This window comes from Salmo salar, chromosome ssa03 (genome assembly GCF_905237065.1).
Source record: "Salmo salar chromosome ssa03, Ssal_v3.1, whole genome shotgun sequence".
In the NCBI taxonomy this organism is placed as follows: Eukaryota; Metazoa; Chordata; class Actinopteri; order Salmoniformes; family Salmonidae; genus Salmo; species Salmo salar.
The window spans coordinates 64,588,409-64,613,662 of record NC_059444.1 but is presented as its reverse complement, the minus strand read 5'-3'; the positions used below and the strand labels follow the sequence as shown (position 1 = coordinate 64,613,662).

Here is a 25,254-nt window from a genome sequence, read left to right as displayed (position 1 = left end):
GCCCAAGTTTTTTTGGGTATCTGTACTTTACTTTACTATTTAAATGTTGGACAACTTTTACTTCAGTACATTCCTAAAGAAAATAATGTACTTTTTTACTGCATACATTTTCTCTGACACCCAAAAAGTACTCGTTACTCCTTTCCCTTTACATTTTGAATACTTAGCAGTACAGGAAACTGGTCCAATTCACACTTACCAAGAGAAAATCCCTGGTCATCTTATCTGGCAGATTCACTAAACACAAATGCTTCGTTTGTAAATTATGTCTGAGTGTTGGAGTGTGCCCCTGGCTATCTGTAAATACAAAAAAAACAAGAAAATCATGCTGTCTCATTTGCCACTAACCACTAATTTGAAGAGGTGTCCACATACTTTTGTATATATAGTGTATGTGTATGCGACCAATAAAATTTGACTTGATTTGAGTCAACAGTAGAATTGTCATTTTTATGTTATTGAGTAGGCCTATATCTTTGTTTAATATAATTAAGCAAATTATGAATCTAACAATAGAAATCCTCATTATTTTGTAAGAAATGTAAGATCTTTTTACATGCTGCAATAAAGTTGACTAAAGTAGAAGCTCATCTTTGTTTGTAGGTATTTTCACTTGGTAATGAGTTATATGTAATATCGAAATTGCTCATAGGTAACTATAAAGTTACACATCACTTTAAATAGCTACATCCTGTGTAACAATTAGTGACAACCTTGTACTTATGCTGATATTACAGATGGTGTGGTGTATTAGTGTGTTTATTTTCTCACTTGGATGACGATTAGATTGTCAGAATGGGTAACGTACTTTGTAGGTACACAATAATTAAAAGTAAGTACACCTCAAGATACACTTAATTTTAACTGGCTAAATCCTGTGTAACACCTAGTAATTACATTACACTTATACAGATATTACATGTACTCTGTGGCGTAATAGTGTGTAATTTTTTCACTTGGATGGTGCTTCCATAAGCTTTAAAATTAGGGCCAGGTTATCAGGGTGGATGACGTACTACATAAGTACACATTAATTACATAATGTTCCCCTCAAAATCAGTTGTGGAAAAAGTACCCAATTGTTATACTTGAGAAAAAGTAACGATACCTTAACAGAAAATGACTAAAGTAAAAGTGATGTTGAACATAATAAACGGCTCTCTATCCATCGGATGTGTACCAAACTCACTAAAAGTGGCAGTAATAAAGCCTCTCTTGAAAAAGCCACATTTTGACCCAGAAAATGTAAAAAACCAGCGGCCTATATCGAATCTTCCATTCCTCTCAAAAAAAATGGAAAAAGCTGTTGCGCAGCAACTCACTGCCTTCCTAAAGACAAACAATGAATATGAAACGCTTCAGTCTGGTTTTAGACCCCATCATAGCACTGAGACTGCACTTGTGAAGGTGGTAAATGACCTTTTAATGGCATCAGACTGAGGCTCTGCATCTGTCCTCGTGCTCCTAGATCTTAGTGCTGCTTTTGATACCATCGATCACCACATACTTTTGGAGAGATTGGAAACCCAAATTGGTCTACACAGACAAGTTCTGGCCTGGTTTAGATCTTATCTGTGGGAAAGATATCAGTTTGTCTCTGTGAATGGTTTGCATCTGACAAATCAACTGTAAATTTCGGTGTTCCTCAAGGTTCCGTTTTAGGACCACTATTGTTTTCACTATATATTTTACCTCTTGGGGATATCATTCGAAAACATAATGTTAAATTTCACTGCTATGCGGATGACACACAGCTGTACATTTCAATGAAACATGGTGAAGCCCCAAAATTGCCCTCGCTAGAAGCCTGTGTTTCAGACATTAAACTCGGACAAAACAGAGATGCTTGTTCTAGGTCCCAAGAAACAAAGAGATCTTCTGTTGAATCTGACAATTCATCTTGATGGTTGTACAGTCGTCTCAAATAAAACTGTGAAGGACCTCGGCGTTACTCTGGACCCTGATCTCTCTTTTGAAGAACATATCAAGACTGTTTCAAGGACAGCTTTTTTCCATCTACGTAACATTGCAAAAATCAGAAACTTTCTGTCCAAAAATGATGCAGAAAAAGTTAGCCATGCTTTTGTTACTTCTAGGTTGGACTACTGCAATGCTCTACTTTCCGGCTACCCGGATAAAGCACTAAATCAACTTCAGTTAGTGCTAAATACGGCTGCTAGAATCCTGACTAGAACCCAAAAATTTGATCATATTACTGCAGTGCTAGCCTCTCTACACTGGCTTCCTGTTAAGGCAAGGGCTGATTTCAAGGTTTTACTGCTAACCTACAAAGCATTACATGGGCTTGCTCCTACCTAACTTTCCGATTTGGTCTTGCCGTACATACCTACACGTATGCTACGGTCACAAGACGCGGTCCTCCTAATTGTCCCTAGAATTTCTAAGCAAACAGCTGGAGGCAGGGCTTTCTACTATAGAGCTCCATTTTTATGGAATGGTCTGCCTACCCATGTGAAAGACGCAGACTCGGTCTCAACCTTTAAGTGTTTATTGAGGACTCATCTCTTCAGTAGGTCCTATGATTGAGTGTAGTCTGGCTCAGGAGTGTGAAGGTGAACTGTCTCTGCCTGGCCGGTTCCCCTCTCTCCACTGGGATTCTCTGCCTCTAACCCTATTACAGGGGCTGAGTCACTGGCTTACTGGTGTTCTTCCATGCTGTCCCTAGGAGGGGTGCATCACTTGAGTGGGTTGAGTCACTGACGTGGTCTTCCTGTCTGGGTTGGCGCCCCCCCTTGGGTTGTGCCGTGGCGGAGATCTTTGTGGGCTATACTCGGCCTTGTCTCAGAATGGTAAGATATCCCTGTTGTGGTGTGGGGGCTGTGCTTTGGCAAGGTGGGTGGGGTTATATCCTGCCTGTTTGGCCCTGTCCGGGGGTATCATCGGATGGGGCCACAGTGTCTCCTGACCCCTCCTGTCTCAGCCTCCAGTATTTATGCTGCAGAAGTTTATGTGTCGGGGGGCTAGGGTCAGTCTGTTATATCTGGAGTATTTCTCCTGTCTTATCCGGTGTCCTGTGTGAATTTAAGTATGCTCTCTCTAATTATCTCTTTCTCTCTCTCAGAGGACCTGAGCCCTAGGACCATGCCTCAGGACTACCTGGCATGATGACTCCTTGCTGTCCCCAGTCCACCTGGCCGTGCTGCTGCTCCAGTTTCAACTGTTCTGCCTGCGGCTATGGAACCCTGACCTGTTCACCGGACGTGCTACCTGTCCCAGACCTGCTGTTTTCAACTCTCTAGAGACAGCAGGAGCAGTAGAGATACTCTCAATGATTGGCTATGAAAAGCCAACTGACATTTACTCTTGAGGTGCTGACTTGTTGCACCCTCGACAACTACTGTGATTATTATTATTTGACCATGCTGGTCATTTATGAACATTTGAACATCTTGGCCATGTTCTGTTATAATATAATAACAGAACATGGCCAAGATCTCTGGTTCCTCTCTAGGTTTCTTCCTAGGTTTTGGCCTTTCTAGGGAGTTTTTCCTAGCCACCGTGCTTCTACACCTGCATTACTTGCTGTTTGGGGTTTTAGGCTGGGTTTCTGTACAGCACGTTGAGATATCAGCTGATGTAAGAATGGCTATATGTAACGACGGTCATCAGGAATGGACCAAGGCGCAGCGGGTTGAGTGCTCATAATTAACTTTAATGAAAACACTTATACAAACAAAACAAAACGATGGACTACGAATACAGACTTGAAGGCAAAACGACAGCAATTCAAGTGACAACCTTCCACAAATTACAAACACAAACACACCCTAATATATAGGACTCTCAATCAAAGGCAACTAGACAACACCTGCCTTCAATTGAGAGTCCACACCACAATTAACTAAACATAGAAAACAGACTAACTAGAAAGAACATAGACTAACAGAGCAGTGACCAAAAAACCCCGGAATACATAAATCCACTACCCTCTACATAATACACACACCCCGAACCACATAAACCAAATATCCTCTGCCACGTTCTCCACCCCCGAACCACTCAAAACAAAAAAAAAAAAAAAATAACCCACAAAACACTAATAAATCCCCAAAAGACGGGGGGGGGGGGGGGGCGCCCCTCCTCAACCCCAATCTCACGAGGTGGCTCAGGAGCGGCCGGAAGCCCACCCCCCCCCCCCCCCCTCCCCCCCCCTTTCCTCTAGATGTCCCCTCCCTCGCCCCCGCGTAAACCAAATACCCTCTGCTACGTCCTGACCAGCCTACACTAACAAAATAACCCTCATACTGGTCAGAACGTGACACTATATAAATACATTTGATTTGATTTGATTTAAGTCAGCCAGTAAAATACTACTTGAGTAAAAGTCCAGAAGTATTTGGTTTTAAATATACTTAAGTATCAAAAGTAAGTGTAATTGATAAAATATACTTAAGTATCAAAAGTAAAAGTTTAAATCATTTCAAATTTCTTATATTAAGCAAACCACACAACAACATTTTCTTGTTATTTTAATTTACAGATAGCCAGGGACACACTCCAACACTCAGACATCTTTACAATTGAAGAATTTGTGTGTAGTGAGTCCGCCTGATCAGAGGGATGGCCAGGGATGTTCTCTTTACAAGTGTGTGAATTGGACCATTTTCCTGTCCTGCTAAGCATTCAAAATGTAATTAGTACATTTGGGTGTCTATGAAAATGTATGGAGTAAAAATTATATTATTTTCTTTAGGAATGTAGTGAAGTAAAAGTAAAAGTTGTAAAAAATTAAATGGTAAAGTAAAGTACAGATACCCCCAAAAACTACTTAAGTAGTACTTGAAAGTATTTTTACTTAAGTACTTTACACCACTGCTAAAGATACACTTCATTTCAACTAGCTAAATCCTGTCTAACACCTAGTCATTGCATTGTGTTATTCTGTGGTGTACTTGTGGGTTTAAATCAAATCAAAATGTATTTGTCACGTGTGCCGAATACAACAGGTGTAGTAGACCTTACAGTGAAATGCTTACTTACAGGCGCTAACCAACAGTGCAAAAAAAGGTATTAGGTGAACAATAGGTAAGTAAAGAAATAAAAACAACAGTAAAAAGACAGTGAAAAAAACAGTAGCGAGGCTATATACAAAAGAGAGGCTATATACAGGCACCGGTTAGTCGGGCTGATTGAGGTAGTATGTACATGTAGATATGGTTAAAGTGACTATGCATATATGATAAACAGAGAGCAGCAGTAGCGTAAAAGAGGGGTTGGCGGGTGGTGGGTGGCGGGACACAATGCAGATAGCCCGGTTAGCCAATGTGCAGGGGCACTGGTTGGTCGGGCCAATTGATGTAGTATGTACATGAATGTATAGTTAACTTCTATGGGCTATGGGCACCTGCGGGACACAGCCAGTGAAATATCAGGCTGGAAAATTCTAAAACAACAAAATATCATAATTCAACTTTCTCAAACATAGACTATTTTACACCATTTTAAAGATACACTTCTCGTTAATCTAACCACATTGTCCGATTTCAAAAAGGCTTTACAGCGAAAACAAAACATTAGATTATGTTAGGAGAGTACATAGACAAAAATAATGACACAGCCATTTTCCAAGCAAGGACATGTGTCAATAAAACCCAAAACACAGTGAAATGAAGCACTAACCTTTGACGATCTTCATCAGATGACACTCCTAGGACATTATGTTACACAATACATGTATGTTTTGTTCGATAAAGTTCATATTTATAGTTCCATTACCGTACTTAGAAGCATGTCAAACGCTGTTTAAAATCAATCTTTATGGTATTTTTAACGTAAAATTGCGATAATATTCCAACCGGACAATAGCATATTCATTCAAGAAGAAAAAGAAGGAGGGGCGCGCTCGCGGGACCGAGCATATCCAATCCCTTTGTTGCCAGGCAGACCACTCAGTAACTGAGCTCCTATACTCTGCCCAGTGACAGGAAAATGCTCAAACCACTTTCTGAAGGCTTTAGACAGCCAATGGAAGCCTTAGGAAGTGCAACGTTACCCCACAGAAACTGGAGCTTCGATAGAGAATCAAAAGAAGAACTACAATTCCCAGACTTTTCACTTCCTGCTTAGATTTTTCTCAGGTATTTGCCTGCCATATGAGTTCTGTTATACTCACAGACACCATTCAAACAGTTTTAGAAACTGCAGAGTGTTTCCTATCCAAATCTACTAATAATATGCATATTCTAGTTTCTGGGCCAGAGTAGAAACCTGTTTAAATTGGGTACGTTTTTCATCCGGCCGTGAAAATACTGCCCCCTAGCCCAGACAGGTTAAAGTGACTATGCATATATGATAAACAGAGAGTAGCAGCAGCGTAAAAGAGGGGTTGGGGGGGGGGGGGGGCACACAATGCAAATAGTCCAGGTAGCCATTTGATTACCTGTTCAGGAGTCTTATGGCTTGGGTGTAAAAACTGTTGAGGAGCCTTTTTGTCCTAGACTTGGGACTCCGGTACCACTTGCCATGCGGTAGTAGAGAGAACAGTCTATGACTGAGGTGGCTGGGGTCTTTGACAATTTTTAGGGCCTTCCTCTGACACCGCCTGATGTAGAGGTCCTGGATGGCAGGCAGCTTAGCCCCAGTGATGTACTGGGCCGCACGCACTACCCTCTGTAGTGCCTTGCGGTCGGAGGACGAGCAATTGCCTTACCAGGCAGTGATGCAAACAGTCAGGATGCTCTTATCTTCTTACTTGGATGGCAAGGAGATTCAGGTTTTCATAATGGGTAGCGTAAACATTAATTATACATTATTTTTGTATTATAATCTGGAATGTCACCCATATGGTAGACCCCAGTCAGTGAGGTTGATTTATATATAACTGTCACACCCTGATCTGTTTCACCTGTCTTGTGCTTGTCTCCACCCTCCACCAGGTGTCTCCCATTTGTCCCCATTATCTCTGTGTATTTATACCTGCGTTTTCTGTTTGTCTGTTGCCAGTTTGTCTTGTCCCGTCAAATCCTACCCGCATATTTCCGTGCGTTAGTGTTTTGTTTTTCCTAGTCTTCCCAGTTCTGCCTGTCCTGATCCTGCCTGCAGTCCTGTACCTGCCTGACTCTGATTTGGATTACGACCCTTTGCCTGCCTTGACCTACCGATTGCCTGCCCCTTGTACTATAATAAACTCTGAGACTCGTACTATCTGCCTCCTGTGTCTGCATCTGGGTCTTAGCCTGAGCCATGATATAACATGTTTTTATAAACTCAACCAAGTTAACCCAGATGGTACACTTTGGGGGCAAGTGCAAGAAACAACATTGAGTGGAGCAGCTTCTATCTCAAAGCCATCAGACTGTTAAATAGCCATCACTTTGCTGCTTCCACCTGGTTACATAACCTTGCTCCTTAGAGGCTGCTGCCCTATATACATAGACTTGAAATCACTGGCCACTTTAATAATGGAACACTAGTCACTTTAATAATGTTTACATATTTTTAGTTTACTCATCTCATATGTATATACTGTATTCTATTCTACTGTATTTTAGTCTATGCCACTCCGACATTGCTCGTCCTAATATTTATATATTCCTTAATTCCATTCTTTTACTTTTAGGTTTGTGTGTATTGTTATGAATTGTTAGATATTACTGCACTGTTGGAGCTAGAAACAAGCATTTCGTACACCCGCAATAACATCTGCTAAACATGTGTATGTGACCAATAACATTTGATTTCATTTGGAGATTCCGAAGGGTGCGGATTGACGGGTTGGTAATTAGAGACTATTGAGCATTCAATTTATGTAATCTCGGACACCCAGCGCATCTGTCCACAAGAGATTACAACCTTGTGACAGTTATTACTGGATCGGATGCAGCTGAGAAGAAACTAAATACTAAATTGCTGAATTGAAACACTAAATTGTTGAATTTAGTGGAAACTTGCCCCTTTGTAACAAACATGGTAACAAGCATTTGTTGTTACGCCTCTGTAATTACAGAATGCAATTACCACCAGTTACATGTTATTACAGTGTAACTATGAGTTATTACAATTAACTACACTACACTGTAATTACACTGTAATAAGGACCCCTTAAAATGAAGTTTTACCTTTTGGACTTCATATTGCAAATGTTCTTTAAATTCCTCTATCAACACCAGTTCGGTTGCCAAATACACACGCTGGAAGCTGAGAACAAAAGTTTGGTTAGGCATTTGAATAAGACGAACGTTTTTCAATGTGACACACAACGCGCCGGCGCAGTGAGATCCACGTGGTTGAAGAGCAGTAACTGATTGAAATGGAGGACACAGAGAGGCATAACCGAGCTTGCTCGCTTTTTACATTTAGATAGTTAGGTTCATTAGCGACGTTTTATATTATTGACTCTATTATATTGTTTTGTTAAACTGCCATTATGGGAAAGTCAAAGGTAAGCTGTTAAGTAGTTTTTGGCTAACGTTAACTAGCTATCTAATTATTAACACGATTCAGATTATTGTAAACTGAATAAAGTGACTGGTAACTATATTGAATATTGTCTCATCAGCATGTGGATGTGTAGTTAGGTGGATGAAAATGATGTTTTTATGAGAATATCTGAACAATGATTAAAATATTTGTAACTGATTACATCCACAACTGCGTTAGCTCGTAACATAGCGAAGTATCTTGGTTATTTAAACGAACGTGTTAATTCAATTTCAGACCAAAAACCAGAAGAAGTCACGTTTGAGTGCGAACCATGTGGCGGAAGAGGTGTTCGGTGCGGTCCCTCACTCCTTCGTGTTTCACCGTGGCCAAGTCGGCAAGAATGTCGGTCAGCTAGTGGAGGACATGCGGCGCGTCATGGAGCCCTACACTGCAGAATCCCTTAAGGTCCGCTTGTTTATGTCATGAAACTCAAAACTGGTATTTATAACTGACTTGAATCAAAGTGACGTTACTGCATGCCACATTTGTTACTTACTATATTTGTTAATTTTAATAAAAGTATCATAATACTTCTGTGATCTTGCACTTTCAACCACTGCTCTGAGTTTATACATAGAAGTGCGTCTTGGCTCATAATGGATTGCATTTGAGGTCTTGCCTGCTTGTGATTGACAGGTGAGGAGGAAGAATGTGCTGAAGGACTTTGTGGCTGTAGCAGGGCCACTGGGAGTGACACACTTCATGATCTTCACCAAGACGCCCAGCAGTGTCAACATGGTAAATAAATCTGCAAACACCAGGGGTGTATTCATTACTGAAACCGTTTTACTGTTTAAGAACCAAACTGAAGCAAATTAAACAGGGAGGGACATACTTGAATTTGTCCAGTAGAAACTCTTATTTTTCTTGTCAAAAAAGTATATTTTATTTTTACCCTTAAAAGGTTTTGTTTGGAGTAAACCATTTATTTTGCAACAGAATTGGCGTAATGTTACTGTACCACGAGGGGCTTTAACAGTAGACACTGCAGCTGCTCTAAACCCTTGGTCTTTTCAAAGGCAGGCAAAGGGAATAGCTTTATGATTTATCGCTGTTGATCAATGAACTAACTATATGCTGTGTCAGCCACCTCCTTGGTTATTCCAATTGCTGATGCAGATGATGAGTTATGAGAATATCTGAATTCATGATTAAGATGTTTTATCACTGATGCATCAATATCTACAGTTGGGCTGTTTACTACATCCTAATGGAAAATTAGCAAGTGTATGAGTAATTTTTTTCTCTTTCCAGAGGCTTGCTCGGCTGCCCAAAGGCCCTATGCTCCATTTCCGGGTGACCAAAGTGAGTACACAAACCCATATGACTTACTGGAAGAAATGGGCTCAAAGGAAGACAGATTTTGACGTGACTGTTCGGTGATATATGTTCAAAGTAAACGCACTGATGAGCCCCAATACTAGAAACACTCAAATATGGGGTTTTGGGCTTCAATTGCTTTTCCTGAATATGTTCTTAATCGTTTTCAGTACTCCCTTATTAAAGATGTGGTCTCGTCACTGAAGAGGCACAGAATGCATGAACAGCAGTTCACACATCATCCACTGCTGGTCCTCAATAACTTTGGCTCGGAGGGCATGCATGTCAAACTTATGGCCACCATGTTCCAAAACATGTTCCCTTCCATCAATGTGCACAAGGTATGTCAAAGGCACCAGTTCCTGGATTTTTGCTGGTTTGAGGATTTGTGAAATATGATGATAGTATAGTCTTCTGATTATCTGTGACGATCACTCAAAAGTAAACGCTTTCTGATCTCCCACAATCCTTTTATCCTCTTATTATATTGACGAGAATCGGGTTAGTATGCATTTTAACAAGTTTGCTTCTTGTAGGTAGCCCTCAACGCCATAAAGAGATGTGTTTTGCTGAACTACGATCCAGTGTCTCAAGAAATTGAATTTCGCCATTAGTACGTATACAAGATATTTTGTGCACTCATTTTAATTCAAGGTGGCTTGGTTACTCTATAGGAAGACTGCTTGGGCTCAGAGGATGACAGATTGTGAATTGACTGTTTAGTGATGTATATTCAAAGTAAACGCACTGATGCGCCCATAATGCAGAATCCCCCCCGTAGCTGACGAAATGGTTCAGTTCACACTCGTCCTTCTCCCTGTCCCCCTCTGCAGCAGCCTGAAAGTAGTCCCTGTGGGCATGAGTAGAGGAGTGAAGAAGCTGATGCAGGAAAAGTTCCCCAACATGAGCAAGTTTGAGGACATCAGTGAGCTGCTGATGAAGTAAGAGCCCTGTCTGTTATAGTCCTTGCAGACTGCAGAGTATCTCCTGTTGTACTTGATCTATCTGTTCTATCTGCATGTGTTTGGGTTGTCGATATTGCTTTGATGAATTTGAGCTGTTTCATAATGTTATTTGGGTGATACTACCTTGTCTGCTGGCTGTGAAGTGATCTACCTACAAAGTAATTCTGATGCACCCTACTGTGTAGTGCATGGTTGTTTACATTTGGCCAGCTGTTATGTGTTCTCTTACCCTGCTAACTTACTTTCAGAGGGGCTAATCTTTCAGAAAGTGAAGCAGAGCAAGATGGAGATCACAACATAACGGAACTGCCACAGATCTACTCCGGGCGTGGTAACATGGCGTCTCAACAGAGCGCTGTGAGACTGACTGAGGTGATTACCATGGTGACTTAGTGGCTGATCTTACTGATATTACATTGTAACCAGTGTTTCAATAGATTTGTCTACGCCTGTGTTGGGAGTGACTATAAATGCTAGGTTTATAGCATCAGTTTGTCTTGTAATTTTCTGTCCATGGGATGTACATGATGAAAAGATATCTATGATTACCTGTGATATTTCACAAAAGTAAACGCTTACTGACACATCCTGACATTTATCACCATGGTGCCTTCAGCAGTTGATCCTAGTGATGTGACATTTTAAGCAGTTTCTGGTAGGGTTTAACAGCATCAGTTTGTTTTCTCTTCAGATTGGCCCACGCATCACCATGCAGCTGGTGAAGATCGAGGAGGGAATGGGAGAGGGGAACATACTCTACCATGCAGTCAGTAAGTACACCTGTCAGCTTCCTGATGATTTAGCTGTCCATGGGATGTACATGATGAAAAGATAACAATGATTACCTGTGATATTTCAACAACAAAAAAGTAAACGCTTACTGACATATCCACCGAGAATGGGTGTCTCTGTTGATTGGTCATGGTGAAATGCTGATACAGGCACTCTGAATGTCTTTTTTGAAGTTGCCAAGACTGAGGAAGAGCTTCAGGAGATCCTGATCCGAAAAGAGGCGCAGATGAAAGAAAAGCAGGAACGGAAGAAAAAACAAGAGCAGGATGTTGCTCAAAAGAAAGCGTTACGGGAGGAGAACAAGTGAGTGTTATAGCGCATTGTAACTGCTATTCATTCCACCTGAGTTGGAGTGGAACAGTGATGTTTGTTTCTGTAATGTCAGGAAAAGAAGCATGGCAGGCATCAAGAGGAAGCGCCAGGAGGAGGAAGAGCATGACCCTGAAGTGGAGGATCCTGGGAACCAGGATAACAGGCCTCCGGTTGTTGAATCTGACGACGAGGCAGAGTACTACAGACAGGCTGTAGGGGAGGAGCCAGATGAAGGTATGTACTCTTTCAGTACTGAACCAAGTCTCTATAGTTTGTGTTTTGTTGTACTATATTTTTGTACTATTTTGGCAGACAAAATCACCTTCTATATTTATTTTTCTCCCTCCCCATCTAGATATGTTCCCTGCAGCCAAGAGGAGGCAAAGACCTGAAAGGCCCTCAGGAGGACCCTTCAAGAAGAGGAAACCGTTCTCTGGCGACGACAGGAAAAACAAATATGGTTCCAAGTCACCTCATAGGTCTGGTCCAGGAGGGAAACCCAGAGACCGAATGGGGGGTGACGTGGACAGGAAAGAGGGAAAGAAATTTGGGGATGGGGGCAAATCTTTTGGAAAGATGTCACCGGGGGGCAAGAGGTTGGGAGGAAAGAAATTTGGGGATGGGGGCAAAAACGGTTTGGAGGAATGGATGGTGAGGCGCTGTGCTGGGGGAAAAAGGGGGGGGGCGCCCGGAACCGGGGTGGGTGGGAAAGGGCGCGGGGGGGAGAACAGAGGAATGCATTCCTTCATGATAGGACATTGGTATAGCAACAAGTCAGCTGGAGGACTAGATGAAAATGAATTGATGTCATTTTGTACCTTGTGAACATGTTTATAAAAAATGTTTTAGCATTGGCAAATAAATTGCTGAATACAAAGTGCAGCTCAATTGTGTGTAGCCTTTTTCTCTTGGGGCTGACTCATGTAGCCTCTGCCACAAGCTTTCACCTCAAAGTGTGAGTGCAAACTGTAGCCGAGGCTGGTGCGCTTGAGACTTGAGTATGGAACGCCGTTTGGGTCTTTGCGTGTCAAAAAGATTTGCATAAAGGTCATTTGGACTCCGCCCACCTCCCAGGTACTGATGACAGACGTTCACTCAACTTCTGTTTTTCCGAGGTAAAATGAGCTGTCCAAACGGCGTTCCATAGAGTTGTCACATTTTCATTTGGTACTGTGCTACAAATAGAACAAGGGGCAGGCAGTGTTTATCACATTTCTTGAAAATGCCTACAAAGGGGTTGATTTGGGGGGGCGGAAGTTCAGAAAGGGAAGTAACTGCTTTAAATCTTTGTACATGTAACTAATCTATCATGGGAAGTTCTACTGGTCTCTGTGTGAACGTCTACACCAGGAACTGTAGCTTTATCCTTCTGTCAATGAGTAAGTACAAATCTGGCTTTATTCTGAGGTCATTGCATTATACATTTAAATATCTGTAAAGTGTAAGGACAGAAATTGAGTAAATGTGGACCGTTTATAATTGTCCACCTGTTTTTGAATACTGGTGCATACTTCTGGTGTTTGTGTTTGTTGAATAGACTGGAGAAGTAACATCAGAAACGGTCTTGTGTCTTTTCTTAGAGAGAGAGATTATATTTAAGTTGTTTTAGGCTCCATGGGGTGTTTTGGACAGACATTCTGTTGGTTTAAGATTTACACAACCTTGGTCCATGGTATTTTAGATTATTATTTGCTATCCATTGCACAACATTCGTATGGAGAACTGCAGTGTGTTTATATTTATTTTTGACCACAGATGTATATTTCTGATAAGACAACAGCTCAGAAGGTATCTTAAACCACTACTAATACTAGCAATTTATTACATGTACTGTGACAGAATGATACTGATTGATGTTATGAACCATTGTGACTGATGTATTGGCTGGCACAGAGCAAAGTTCCCCTTAGGGGATCAGGATGAACTGCATAAAAGAATGGTTCTCCACTTCAGAACAGAATATAATAAGTATCTTTATCCTTTTTCTTCCACAGAGATGAACAAATACCACTTTTGGGAGCCAGTTTGCACAGCCTTTTCCCCTCCTATTTGCTAATCTCCCACAGAAATCAATACACAAACATGATGGATGTCTTCTTGTCATGGTGACAAGTTCCAAGTGCAGTTATTGCCTTCAATGTACGGTGTTGAGTTCTGTGTGGCGTTGGCTGGTAACCTGTTTGCCCTGAGACTCTTGGTGACCAGGGAGAGGAACAACTGGCACACTGGTGTGGTGCTGTCCTGTAACCTGGCCATCAGTGACCTGCTCTATGTCCTCACCCTGCCCCTGCTCATTGTCTACTACATGCAGGAGAACTGGTTGTTTGGGATGGCGGTCTGTAAGATAGAACGCTTCCTCTTCACCTGCAACCTATATGTCAGCATCTACTTCATCATGTGTATCAGTGTGAACCGCTATGTGGCCATTGTGTACCCCTTCTTCAGCCGGAACCATGTGAACCCCGCCAAAGCCAAGGCTGCCAGTGTCGTCATCTGGATCTTTGTGACAGCCATCTCCTCTCCTGTGCTGAAGTTTGCCTCCACATGTCCAGAGGGAAGCAACAAAACCCGTTGTGTATCCTACTCCTATTGCACCAACAGTGATGCAGTTGCAGTTGCATACACTCACTTGTATTACAAAGTCTTTCTGTCTGTGGCTAGGTGTTTTATTCCCTTCCTGGTCACATTTGCATCATACTGCGCAGTGTTGAGGGGGGTGTGGAGGAATGTAAATATTACCTCCCTGGAGAAATGGAAGGTGGCCCTGATGGTGTTTGCGGTGGTTGTGCTGTATGCCATTTCCTTTGTGCCTTATCACCTCCTCCAGAGCTACTATTTCTTCCGCAAGGTTGACGAACTTGGCTCTGTCTGTGACTGGGTGTACAAGGCCTACCAGGTGTCCAAGGGACTGGCTACACTGAACATGTGCATCCATCCACTGCTCTACATGGCTGTGTTTGATAACATCAGAGTGGCCTGCTGTGGAAGGAGATCAGCAGATATGGCAATGAATAATACATTAACAAAATCATGCTCTCTCTGCTCTTTGGATGCCTGCACTTATGGTGTTTCTGATAAGCAAGTGTTACCCCGTAATGGGTCTGCGGTCAAATGCTCCCTAAAACACTTCAGCGAGCAGGCCTTTCTAATCGACCTGGCCCGGGTATCCTGGAAGGATATTGACATCATCCCGTCAGTAGAGGATGCCTTGTTATTCTTTAAAAGTGCCTTCCTCACCATCTTAAATAAGCATGCCCCATTCAAAAAATGTTGAACCAGGAACAGATATAGCCCTTGGTTCACTCCAGACCTGACTGCCCTTGACCAGCACAAAAACATCCTGTGGCGTTCTGCATTAGCATCGAATAGCCCCCGTGATATGCAACTTTTCAGGGAGGTTAGGAACAAATATACACAGGCAGTTAGAAAAGCTAAGGCTAGCTTTTTCAAACAGAAATGTGCATCCTGTAGCACAAACTCAAAAAAGTTCTGGGACACTGTAAAGTCCATGGAGAATAAGAGCACCTCCTCCCAGGTGCCCACTGCACTGAGGCTAGGAAACAATGTCACCACCGATACATCCACTATAATTGATTATTTCAACAAGCATTTTTCTACGGCTGGCCATGCCTTCCACCTGGCTACCCCTACCCCGGTCAACAGCCCTGCACCCCCCAAAGCAACTCACCCAAGCCTCCCCCATTTCTCCTTCACCCAAATCCAGATAGCTGATGTTCTGAAAGAGCTGCAAAATCTGGACCCCTACAAATCAGCCGGGCTTGACAATCTGGACCCTCTCTTTCTAAAATTATCTGCCGAAATTGTTTCAATGTCACGTCCTGGCCCGTATAAAGGTTAATTGTCATTGTAGTTTGGTCAGGACGTGGCAGAGGGTATTCGTTTTATGTGGTTCGGGGTGGTGTGTTTGTTGAAGGGGCATTTGATTGAAGTATTCCGGGGTTTTTGGGCACTGTTTGATTTTCATGTATTCTATGTTTAGTCTAGTGTGTCTGTTTCTATGTTTGGTTAATTGAGAGTCCCATATATTAGGGTGTGTTTGTGTTTGTCATTTGTGGGAGATTGTTCTGTGTTTAGCCTTGTGCCTTGCCAGACTGTTTTGTTGATCGTTCGTTCTTTTGTTATTTTGGTGTTCATTTTGAATTTATTAAACGTCAAGATGAGCATACACATACCTGCTGCGTTTTGGTCTCATCACTACGACAACTGTGACATTCAACCCCTATTACTAGCCTGTTCAACCTCTCTTTCATATCGTCTGAGATTCCCAGAGAATGGAAAGCTGCCGCAGCCATCCCCCTCTTCAAAGGGGGAAACACTCTAGACCCAAACTGCTACAGACCTATATCTATCCTTTCTAAGGTCTTCGAAAGCCAAGTTAACAACAGATAACCAACCATTTCGAATCCCACCGTACCTTCTCTGCTATGCAATCTGGTTTCAGAACTGGTCATGGGTGCACCTCAGCCACGCTCAAGGTCCTAAACGATATCATAACCGCCATCGATAAGAGACAATACTGTGCAGCTGTATTCATCAACCTGGCCAAGGCTTTCGACTCTGTCAATCACCACATTCTTATCGGCAGACTCAAAAGCCTTGGTTTCTCAAATGACTGCCTCGCCTGGTTCACCAACTAATTCCTGATAGAGTTCAGTGTTTTAAATCGGAGGGCCTGTTGTCCGGACCTCTGGCAGTCTCTATGGGGGTGCCACAGGGTTCAATTCTCGGGCTGACTCTCTTCTCTGTATACATCAATGATGTTGCTCTTGCTGCTGGTGATTCTCTGAGCCACCTCTACACAGATGACACCATTCTGTATACTTCTTGCCCTTCTTTGGACACTGTGTTAACTAACCTCCAGTCGAGCTTCAATGCCATACAACTCTCCTTCTGTGACCTCCAACTGCTCTTAAATGCAAGTAAAACTAAATGCATGGTTTTCAACCGATCGCTGCCCGCACCTGCCCGCCCGTCCAGCATCACTACTCTGGACGGTTCTGACTTAGAATATGTGGACAACTACAAATACCTAGGTTTCTGGTTAGACTGTAAACTCTCCTTCCAGACTCACATTAAGCATCTCCAATCCAAAATGAAATCTAGAATTGGCTTCCTATTTCACAACAAAGCATCCTTCACTCATGCTGCCAAACATACCCTCATAAAACTGACCATCCTACCGATCCTCGATTTCATCGATGTCATTTACAAAATAGCCTCCAACACTCTACTCAACAAACTGGATGCAGTCTATCACAGCGCAATCCGTTTTGTCACCAAAGCACCATATACTACCTACCACTGCGACCTGTACGCTCTCGTTGGCTGGACCTTGCTTCATACTCGTCGCCAAACCCACTGGCTCCAGGCCATCTACAAGTCTTTGCTAGGTAAAGCCCCGCCTTATCTCAGCTCACTGATCACCATAGCAACACCCACCCATAGCACGCGCTCCAGCAGGTATATTTCACTGGTCAGCCCCAATCCAATTCCTCCTTTGGCCGCCTTTCCTTCCAGTTCTCTGCTGCCAATGACTGGAACGAACTGCAAAAATCACTAAAGCTGGAGACTCATATCTCCCTCACTAACTTTAAGCACCAGCTGTCAGAGCAGCTCACAGATCACTGCACCTGTACATAGCCCATCTGTAAATAGCCCATCCAAATATCTCATCCCCATACTGTATTTATTTATTTATCTTGCTCCTTTGCACCCCAGTATCTCCACTTGCACATTCATCTTTTGCACATCTATCACTCCAGTATTTAATTGCTAAATTGTAATTACTTCGCCACCATGGCCTGTTTATTGCCTTACCTCCCTTATCTTACCTCATTTGCACTCTCTGCATATAGACTTTCCTACTGTATTATTGATTGTATGTCTGTTTATTCCATGTGTAACTCTGTGTTGTTGTATGTGTCTAACTGCTTTGCTTTATCTTGGCCAGGTCACAGTTGTAAATTAGAACTTGTTCTCAACTAGCCTACCTGGTTAAATAAAGGTGAAATAAAATAAATAAATAAAAAACACACAGTTGATGACTTATCTGTAAATAACTGCAGCTATATGCACTTCCTTCCAATGTTCTGATGTAAGATGTTTTTGATAGTCATGTTTCTTTTCATGAAGTCTAAACTATGCCCTCTTCTATATTCATTATTTCAGCATCAGATAATAGAAATTGAACATATTCAAAATAACTATTTGAAATGTAGCTACATTACAACATAATAACTTACAGTTTTCACATGATGAGAAATATATGAACACCAAAAGCACTGGATAAAAAGTTATTATAACCACTATTTTCTGCCCTAGGAGACAGTGGATGGAAAAGCGTGCTAGTTTGAAATTGAAAAGAGTCGCTGTAGCTATTGATAAAGAAGAACATTAAGACGATGTAGCTGCTTTAGAAGTGGGATGCACTGTTGAGCGCTACATCCTCATGGGTTCGTGCTGATTGAACAGAGATTGTGACAGCCGGTTAAATGGCGTCCCTTGAGAGGGCAAGAACAAGATGCATGTCAGGAGAAGTGCAGTATTATCATAAGGTGATGTAAACTTGGAATACGGAGGAAGAACGGAGAGAAAAAGAGAGGCAGAGGATGTCTAATATAGAGGGAGGAATAGGGTGGGCTTGAGTAGATTAAAAATGGCGGGGAAAAGGGAGATGGTTTGTTAAAGAAGAATGGTAAAAAGTAATAGCTTGTGTAAACTAGCACAAGGTAAATTGCCGCGTCAGGGTGGCTCACTTGTTATTCTTAAGACATGCCAAAATTGCACATAACCAAAACAACTAGTCACAAATTAAATACTGGGGATGGGCTCTTATCAATCAAAACATGTATTAATGCCTTTATAGATCCATATATCACCCTTTCATTTGAAAGAGTAAATAAATATTGATGCTACCAGCACTTCCACAAGTGCATCAATATTTCGTAAATAGTTTAATCCATTTTCCGTTTCATGAATTTGTTCACAGGTAAATGGTAATGCGCTAAAACGCTCTGGTGACAAACAAACTTTGCTGCCCTGTTTCCAATCGTCCACATGGCTGAGATAACCTATTGAAGTAAGTAAATACTGTTACATTTTGAAAATGTAAAAAAAAAAGATCATATGTATTATTAGCTAACTAGCTACCGTGCAGGCTACGGTGGATGTACATGATGAAAATATATCTATGATTACCTGTGATATTTCACAAAAGTAAACACTGACACATCCTGACATTTATCACCATGGTGCCTTCAGCAGTTGATCCTAGTGATGTGACATTTTAAGCAGTTTCTGGTAGGGTTTAACAGCATCAGTTTGTTTTCTCTTCAGATTGGCCCACGCATCACCATGCAGCTGGTGAAGACCGAGGAGGGAATGGGAGAGGGGAACATACTCTACCATGCAGTCAGTAAGTACACCTGTCAGCTTCCTGATGATTTAGCTGTCCATGGGATGTACATGATGAAAAGATAACAATGATTACCTGTGATATTTCAACAACAAAAAAGTAAACGCTTACTGACATATCCACCGAGAATGGGTGTCTCTGTTGATTGGTCATGGTGAAATGCTGATACAGGCACTCTGAATGTCTTTTCTGAAGTTGCCAAGACTGAGGAAGAGCTTCAGGAGATCCTGATCCGAAAAGAGGCGCAGATGAAAGAAAAGCAGGAACGGAAGAAAAAACAAGAGCAGGATGTTGCTCAAAAGAAAGCGTTACGGGAGAAGAACAAGTGAGTGTTAAAGCACATTGTAACTGCTATTCATTCCACCTGAGTTGGAGTGGAACAGTGATGTTTGTTTCTGTAATGTCAGGAAAAGAAGCATGGCAGGCATCAAGAGGAAGCGCCAGGAGGAGGAAGAGCATGACCCTGAAGTGGAGGATCCTGGGAACCAGGATAACAGGCCTCTGGTTGTTGAATCTGACGACGAGGCAGAGTACTACAGACAGGCTGTAGGGGAGAAGCCAGATGAAGGTATGTACTCTTTCAGTACTGAACCAAGTCTCTATAGTTTGTGTTTTGTTGTACTATATTTTTGTGCTATTTTGGCAGACAAAATCACCTTGTATATGTATTTTTCTCCCTCCCCATCTAGATATGTTCCCTGCAGCCAAGAGGAGGCAAAGACCTGTAAGGCCCTTAGGAGGACCCTTCAAGAAGAGGAAACCGTTCTCTGGCAACAACGGGGAAAACAAACATGGTTCCACGTCACCTCATAGGTCTGGTCCAGGAGGGAAACCCAGAGACCGAATGGGGGGTGACGGGGACAAGAAAGAGGGAAAGAAATTTGGGGATGGGGGCAAATCCTTTGGAAAGATGTCACCGGGGGGCAAGAGGTTTGGAGGAAAGACATTTGGGGATGGGGCAAACGGTTTGGAGGACAGAGGAATGTATTCCTTCATGATAGGACATTGGTATAGCAACAAGTCAGCTGGAGGACTGGATGAAAATGCAATGATGTAATTTTGTACCTTGTGAACATGTTTATAAAAATGTTATAAGCATTGGCAAATAAATTGCTGAATACAAAGTACAGCTCAATTGTGTGTAGCTTTTTTATCTTGGGGCTGACTCATGTAGCCTCTGCCACAAGCTTTCACCTCAAAGTGTGAGTGAAAACTGTAGCCGAGGCTGGTGCGCTTGAGACTTGAGTTGTGACATTTTAATTTGGTACTGTGCTACAAATAGAGCAAGGGGCATGCAGTGTTTATCACATTTCTTGAAAATGCCTACAAAGGGTTTGATTTGGGGGGGCGGAAGTTCAGAAAGGGAAGTAACTGCTTTAAATCTTTGTACATGTAACTAACCTATCATGGGAAGTTCTACTGGTCTCTGTGTGAACGTCTACACCAGGAACTGTAGCTTTATCCTTCTGTCAATGAGTAAGTACTAATCTGGCTTTATTCTGAGGTCATTGCATTATACATTTAAATATCTGTAAAGTGTAAGGACAGAAATTGAGTAAATGTGGACCGTTTATAATTGTCCACCTGTTTTTAAATACTGGTGCATACTTCTGGTGTTTGTGTTTGTTGAATAGACTGGAGAAGTAACATCAGAAACGGTCTTGTGTCTTTTCTTAGAGAGAGAGATTATATTTAAGTTGTTTTAGGCTCCATGGGGTGTTTTGGACAGACATTCTGTTGGTTTAAGATTTACACAACCTTGGTCCATGGTATTTTAGATTATTATTTGCTATCCATTGCACAACATTAGTATGGAGAACTGCAGGGTGTTTATATTTATTTTTGACCACAGATGTATATTTCTGATAAGACAACAGCTCTGAAGGTATCTTAAACCACTACTAATACTAGCAATTTATTACATGTACTGTGACAGAATGATACTGATAGATGTTATGAACCATTGTGACTGATGTATTGGCTGGCACAGAGCAAAGTTCCCCTTAGGGGATCAGGATGAACTGCATAAAATAATGGTTCTCCACTTCAGAACAGAATATAATGAATATCTTTATCCTTTTTCTTCCACAGAGATGAACAAATACCACTTCTGGGAGCCAGTTTGCACAGCCTTTTCCCCTCCTATTTGCTAATCTCCCACAGAAATCAATACACAAACATGATGGATTACAACTCTTCTTGTCATGGTGACAAGTTCCAAGTGCAGTTATTGCCTTCAATGTACGGTGTTGAGTTCTGTGTGGCGTTGGCTGGTAACCTGTTTGCCCTGAGACTCTTGGTGACCAGGGAGAGGAACAACTGGCACACTGGTGTGGTGCTGTCCTGTAACCTGGCCATCAGTGACCTGCTCTATGTCCTCACCCTGCCCCTGCTCATTGTCTACTACATGCAGGAGAACTGGTTGTTTGGGATGGCGGTCTGTAAGATAGAACGCTTCCTCTTCACCTGCAACCTATATGTCAGCATCTACTTCATCATGTGTATCAGTGTGAACCGCTATGTGGCCATTGTGTACCCCTTCTTCAGCCGGAACCATGTGAACCCCGCCAAAGCCAAGGCTGCCAGTGTCGTCATCTGGATCTTTGTGACAGCCATCTCCTCTCCTGTGCTGAAGTTTGCCTCCACATGTCCAGAGGGGAAGCAACAAAACCCGTTGTGTATCCTACTCCTATTGCACCAACAGTGATGCAGTTGCAGTTGCATACACTCACTTGTATTACAAAGTCTTTCTGTCTGTGGCTAGGTGTTTTATTCCCTTCCTGGTCACATTTGCATCATACTGCGCAGTGTTGAGGGGGGTGTGGAGGAATGTAAATATTACCTCCCTGGAGAAATGGAAGGTGGCCCTGATGGTGTTTGCGGTGGTTGTGCTGTATGCCATTTCCTTTGTGCCTTATCACCTCCTCCAGAGCTACTATTTCTTCCGCAAGGTTGACGAACTTGGCTCTGTCTGTGACTGGGTGTACAAGGCCTACCAGGTGTCCAAGGGACTGGCTACACTGAACATGTGCATCCATCCACTGCTCTACATGGCTGTGTTTGATAACATCAGAGTGGCCTGCTGTGGAAGGAGATCAGCAGATATGGCAATGAATAATACATGAACAAAATCATGCTCTCTGCTCCTTGCACTTACGGTGTTTCTGATAAGCAAGTGTTACACACAGTTGATGACTTATCTGTAAATAACTGCAGCTATATGCACTTCCTTCCAATGTTCTGATGTAAGATGTTTTTGATAGTCATGTTTCTTTTCATGAAGTCTAAACTATGCCCTCTTCTATATTCATTATTTCAGCATCAGATAATAGAAATTGAACATATTCAAAATAACTATTTGAAATGTAGCTACATTACAACATAATAACTTACAGTTTTCACATGATGAGAAATATATGAACACCAAAAGCACTGGATAAAAAGTTATTATAACCACTATTTTCTGCCCTAGGAGACAGTGGATGGAAAAGCGTGCTAGTTTGAAATTGAAAAGAGTCGCTGTAGCTATTGATAAAGAAGAACATTAAGACGATGTAGCTGCTTTAGAAGTGGGATGCACTGTTGAGCGCTACATCCTCATGGGTTCGTGCTGATTGAACAGAGATTGTGACAGCCGGTTAAATGGCGTCCCTTGAGAGGGCAAGAACAAGATGCATGTCAGGAGAAGTGCAGTATTATCATAAGGTGATGTAAACTTGGAATACGGAGGAAGAACGGAGAGAAAAAGAGAGGCAGAGGATGTCTAATATAGAGGGAGGAATAGGGTGAGCTTGAGTCAGTTAAAAATGGCGGGGAAAAGGGAGATGGTTTGTTAAAGAAGAATGGTAGAAAGTGTAAGCAGAGTGAGTTGTACGCAGGATCAAAGACAGGAGGGGAAATGGAAGTGAATCAGGGCGAAGTATAGGAGGCGCAGTGGCGACCTGTCATTCAGGCAGGTAGCCCCACCTGTTTTGAGCCCTCCTGTTGAGTAATAAAAATATATATACATACAGTGAGGGAAAAAAGTATTTGATCCCTTTTTCTGGATTTTTTGTTGTTGTTATTCTGTCTCTCACTGTTCAAATAAACCTACCATTAAAATTATAGACTGATAATTTCTTTGTCAGTGGGTGTAACGATTGTCGTAGGGTTTAGACCAAGACGCAACAGGGAAGTGTATACTCATCTTCTTTTTTTAATATTGAAGAAGGAGAAACAAAATGAAACACGTATACAATTACGAAAACGACACTAACAGTTCTGTCATGTGACCAACACAAAACAGAATACAACTACCCACAATCGACAATACAAACACACCCCTAATTATAGGACCTTCAATCAGAGGCAACGATAAACAGCTGCCTCCAATTGAAGGCCCCAACACCAATTAACTAAACATAGAAATACAAATGACTAGACAGAACATAGAAATAAACTAACATAGAACAATAACCAAAACCCTGGACTAATAAATCAAATACCCCTCTCTACATGGACACATACACACAACCACCATGAACCACATAAAACAAATACCCCCTGCCACGTCCTGACCAAACTAAACACTAACAAATAACACCTTTACAGGTCAGAACGTGGCAGTGGGCAAACGTACAAAATCAGCAGGGGATCAAATACTTTTTTCCCTCACTATATATATACACGTTTTGCATGTTATTTAAACAAACATTTGTTAGTAAAGTTTATAATTGTAAATTGGGTGGTTCGAGACCTGAATGTTGATTGGCTCCCGAGTGGCGCAGCAGTCGAAGGCACTGCATCTTATTAGTGCTAGAGGCGTCAATACAGACACCCTGGTTCAAATCCAGGTTGTATCACAACCGGCCATGATTGGGTGTCCCATAGGGCGGCGTACAATTGTCCCAGCGTCGTCAGGGTTTGGCTGGTGTAGGGTGTCATTGTAAATAAGAATTTGTTCTTAACTGACTTGCCTAGTTAAATTAAAAAATATACAGTTGAAGTTGGAAGTTTACATACACCTTAGCCAAATATATTTAAACTCCGGTTTTCAGAATTCCTGACATTTAATCCAAGTAAAAATTCCCTGTCTTAGGTCAGTTAGGATCACCACTTTATTTTAAGAATGTGAAATGTCAGAAAAATAGTAGAGAGAATGATTTATTTCAGCTTTTATTTCTTTCATCACATTCCCAGTGGGTCAGAAGTTTAGGTACCCTCAATTAGTATTCGGTAGCATTGCCTTTAAATTGTTTAACTTGGGTCGAACATTTCGGGTAGCCTTCCACAAGCTTCCCATAATAAGTTGGGTGAATTTTGCCCCATTCTTCCTGACAGAGCTGGTGTAACTGAGTTAGGTTTGTAGGCCTCCTTGCTCACACACGCTTTTTCAGTTCTGCCCACAAAGTTTCAATAGGATTGAGGTCAGGGCTTTGTGATGGCCACTCCAATACCTTGACTTTGTTGTCCTTAAGCCATTTTGCCACAACTTTGGAAGTATGCTTGGGGTCATTGTCCATTTGGAAGACCCATTTGCGACCAAGCTTTAACTTCCTGACTGATGTCTTGAGATGTTGCTTCACTATATCCACATAATGTTCCTTCCTCATGGTGCCATCTATTTTGTGAAGTGCACCAGTCCCTCCTGCAGCAAAGCACCCCCACAACATGATGCTGCCACCCCCGTGCTTCACAGTTGGAATGGTGTTCTTCGGCTTGCAAGCCTCCCCCTTTTTCCTCCAAACACAACGATGGTCATTATGGCCAAACAGTTCTATTTTCGTTTCATCAGACCAGAGGACATTTCTCCAAAAAGTATGATCTTTGTCCCCATGTGCAGTTGCAAACTGTAGTCTGGCTTTTATATGGCGGTTTTGGAGCAGTGGCTTCTTCCTTGCTGAGTGGCCTTTCAGGTTATGTCGATATAGGACTTGTTTTACTGTGGATATAGATACTTTTGTACCCGTTTCCTCCAGCATCTTCACAAGATCCTTTGCTGTTGTTCTG

General features: G+C 42.1%; 4 protein-coding genes across 4 annotated transcripts; all 4 read left to right on the top strand.

The window, feature by feature from the left end:
• Positions 1–8,201: 8,201 nt before the first annotated feature.
• ppan (peter pan homolog) lies at positions 8,202–13,831 on the top strand. The gene is made up of 13 exons (XM_014193374.2): positions 8,202–8,401; positions 8,677–8,847; positions 9,079–9,180; positions 9,697–9,747; positions 9,933–10,103; positions 10,299–10,375; positions 10,596–10,703; positions 10,976–11,099; positions 11,419–11,497; positions 11,693–11,822; positions 11,905–12,065; positions 12,187–12,482; positions 13,826–13,831. Exons 1-13 carry the CDS (start codon positions 8,387–8,389, stop codon positions 13,829–13,831), a joined length of 1,491 nt encoding a protein of 496 aa, XP_014048849.2. The 5' UTR covers positions 8,202–8,386.
• Positions 12,563–15,143, top strand: LOC106601283 (P2Y purinoceptor 11-like). The gene is made up of 2 exons (XM_014193375.2): positions 12,563–13,210; positions 13,826–15,143. Exon 2 carries the CDS (start codon positions 13,921–13,923, stop codon positions 15,103–15,105), a length of 1,185 nt encoding a protein of 394 aa, XP_014048850.2. The 5' UTR covers positions 12,563–13,210; positions 13,826–13,920; the 3' UTR covers positions 15,106–15,143.
• A 2,758-nt stretch (positions 15,144–17,901) lies between these two features.
• Positions 17,902–20,325, top strand: LOC106601183 (suppressor of SWI4 1 homolog). The gene is made up of 5 exons (XM_014193166.2): positions 17,902–18,930; positions 19,188–19,266; positions 19,462–19,591; positions 19,674–19,834; positions 19,956–20,325. The coding sequence occupies exons 2-5, from the start codon at positions 19,206–19,208 to the stop codon at positions 20,321–20,323; spliced, it is 720 nt and encodes a 239-aa protein (XP_014048641.1). The 5' UTR covers positions 17,902–18,930; positions 19,188–19,205; the 3' UTR covers positions 20,324–20,325.
• Positions 20,326–20,521: 196 nt separating this feature from the next.
• On the top strand, positions 20,522–23,257 carry LOC123741898 (P2Y purinoceptor 11-like). The gene is given in 3 exon segments (XM_045716181.1): positions 20,522–20,742; positions 21,358–21,912; positions 21,914–23,257. Coding segments are annotated over 2 exon segments (945 nt in total). The 5' UTR covers positions 20,522–20,742; positions 21,358–21,445; the 3' UTR covers positions 22,392–23,257.
• The last annotated feature ends 1,997 nt before the right edge of the window (positions 23,258–25,254 follow it).

Excerpts from the sequence above, each read along its gene's own strand:
- ppan (XM_014193374.2), top strand. Across the intron at positions 9,748-9,932 it reads TCCATTTCCGGGTGACCAAA|TACTCCCTTATTAAAGATGT; the intron begins GTGAGTACACAA and ends AATCGTTTTCAG. Across the intron at positions 11,498-11,692 it reads CATACTCTACCATGCAGTCA|TTGCCAAGACTGAGGAAGAG; the intron begins GTAAGTACACCT and ends TCTTTTTTGAAG.
- LOC106601283 (XM_014193375.2), top strand. The coding sequence starts at position 13,921 with ATGTCTTCTTGTCATGGTGACAAGTTCCAAGTGCAGTTATTGCCTTCA.
- LOC106601183 (XM_014193166.2), top strand. The coding sequence starts at position 19,206 with ATGCAGCTGGTGAAGACCGAGGAGGGAATGGGAGAGGGGAACATACTC. Across the intron at positions 19,267-19,461 it reads CATACTCTACCATGCAGTCA|TTGCCAAGACTGAGGAAGAG; the intron begins GTAAGTACACCT and ends TCTTTTCTGAAG. Across the intron at positions 19,835-19,955 it reads AGGGGAGAAGCCAGATGAAG|ATATGTTCCCTGCAGCCAAG; the intron begins GTATGTACTCTT and ends CTCCCCATCTAG.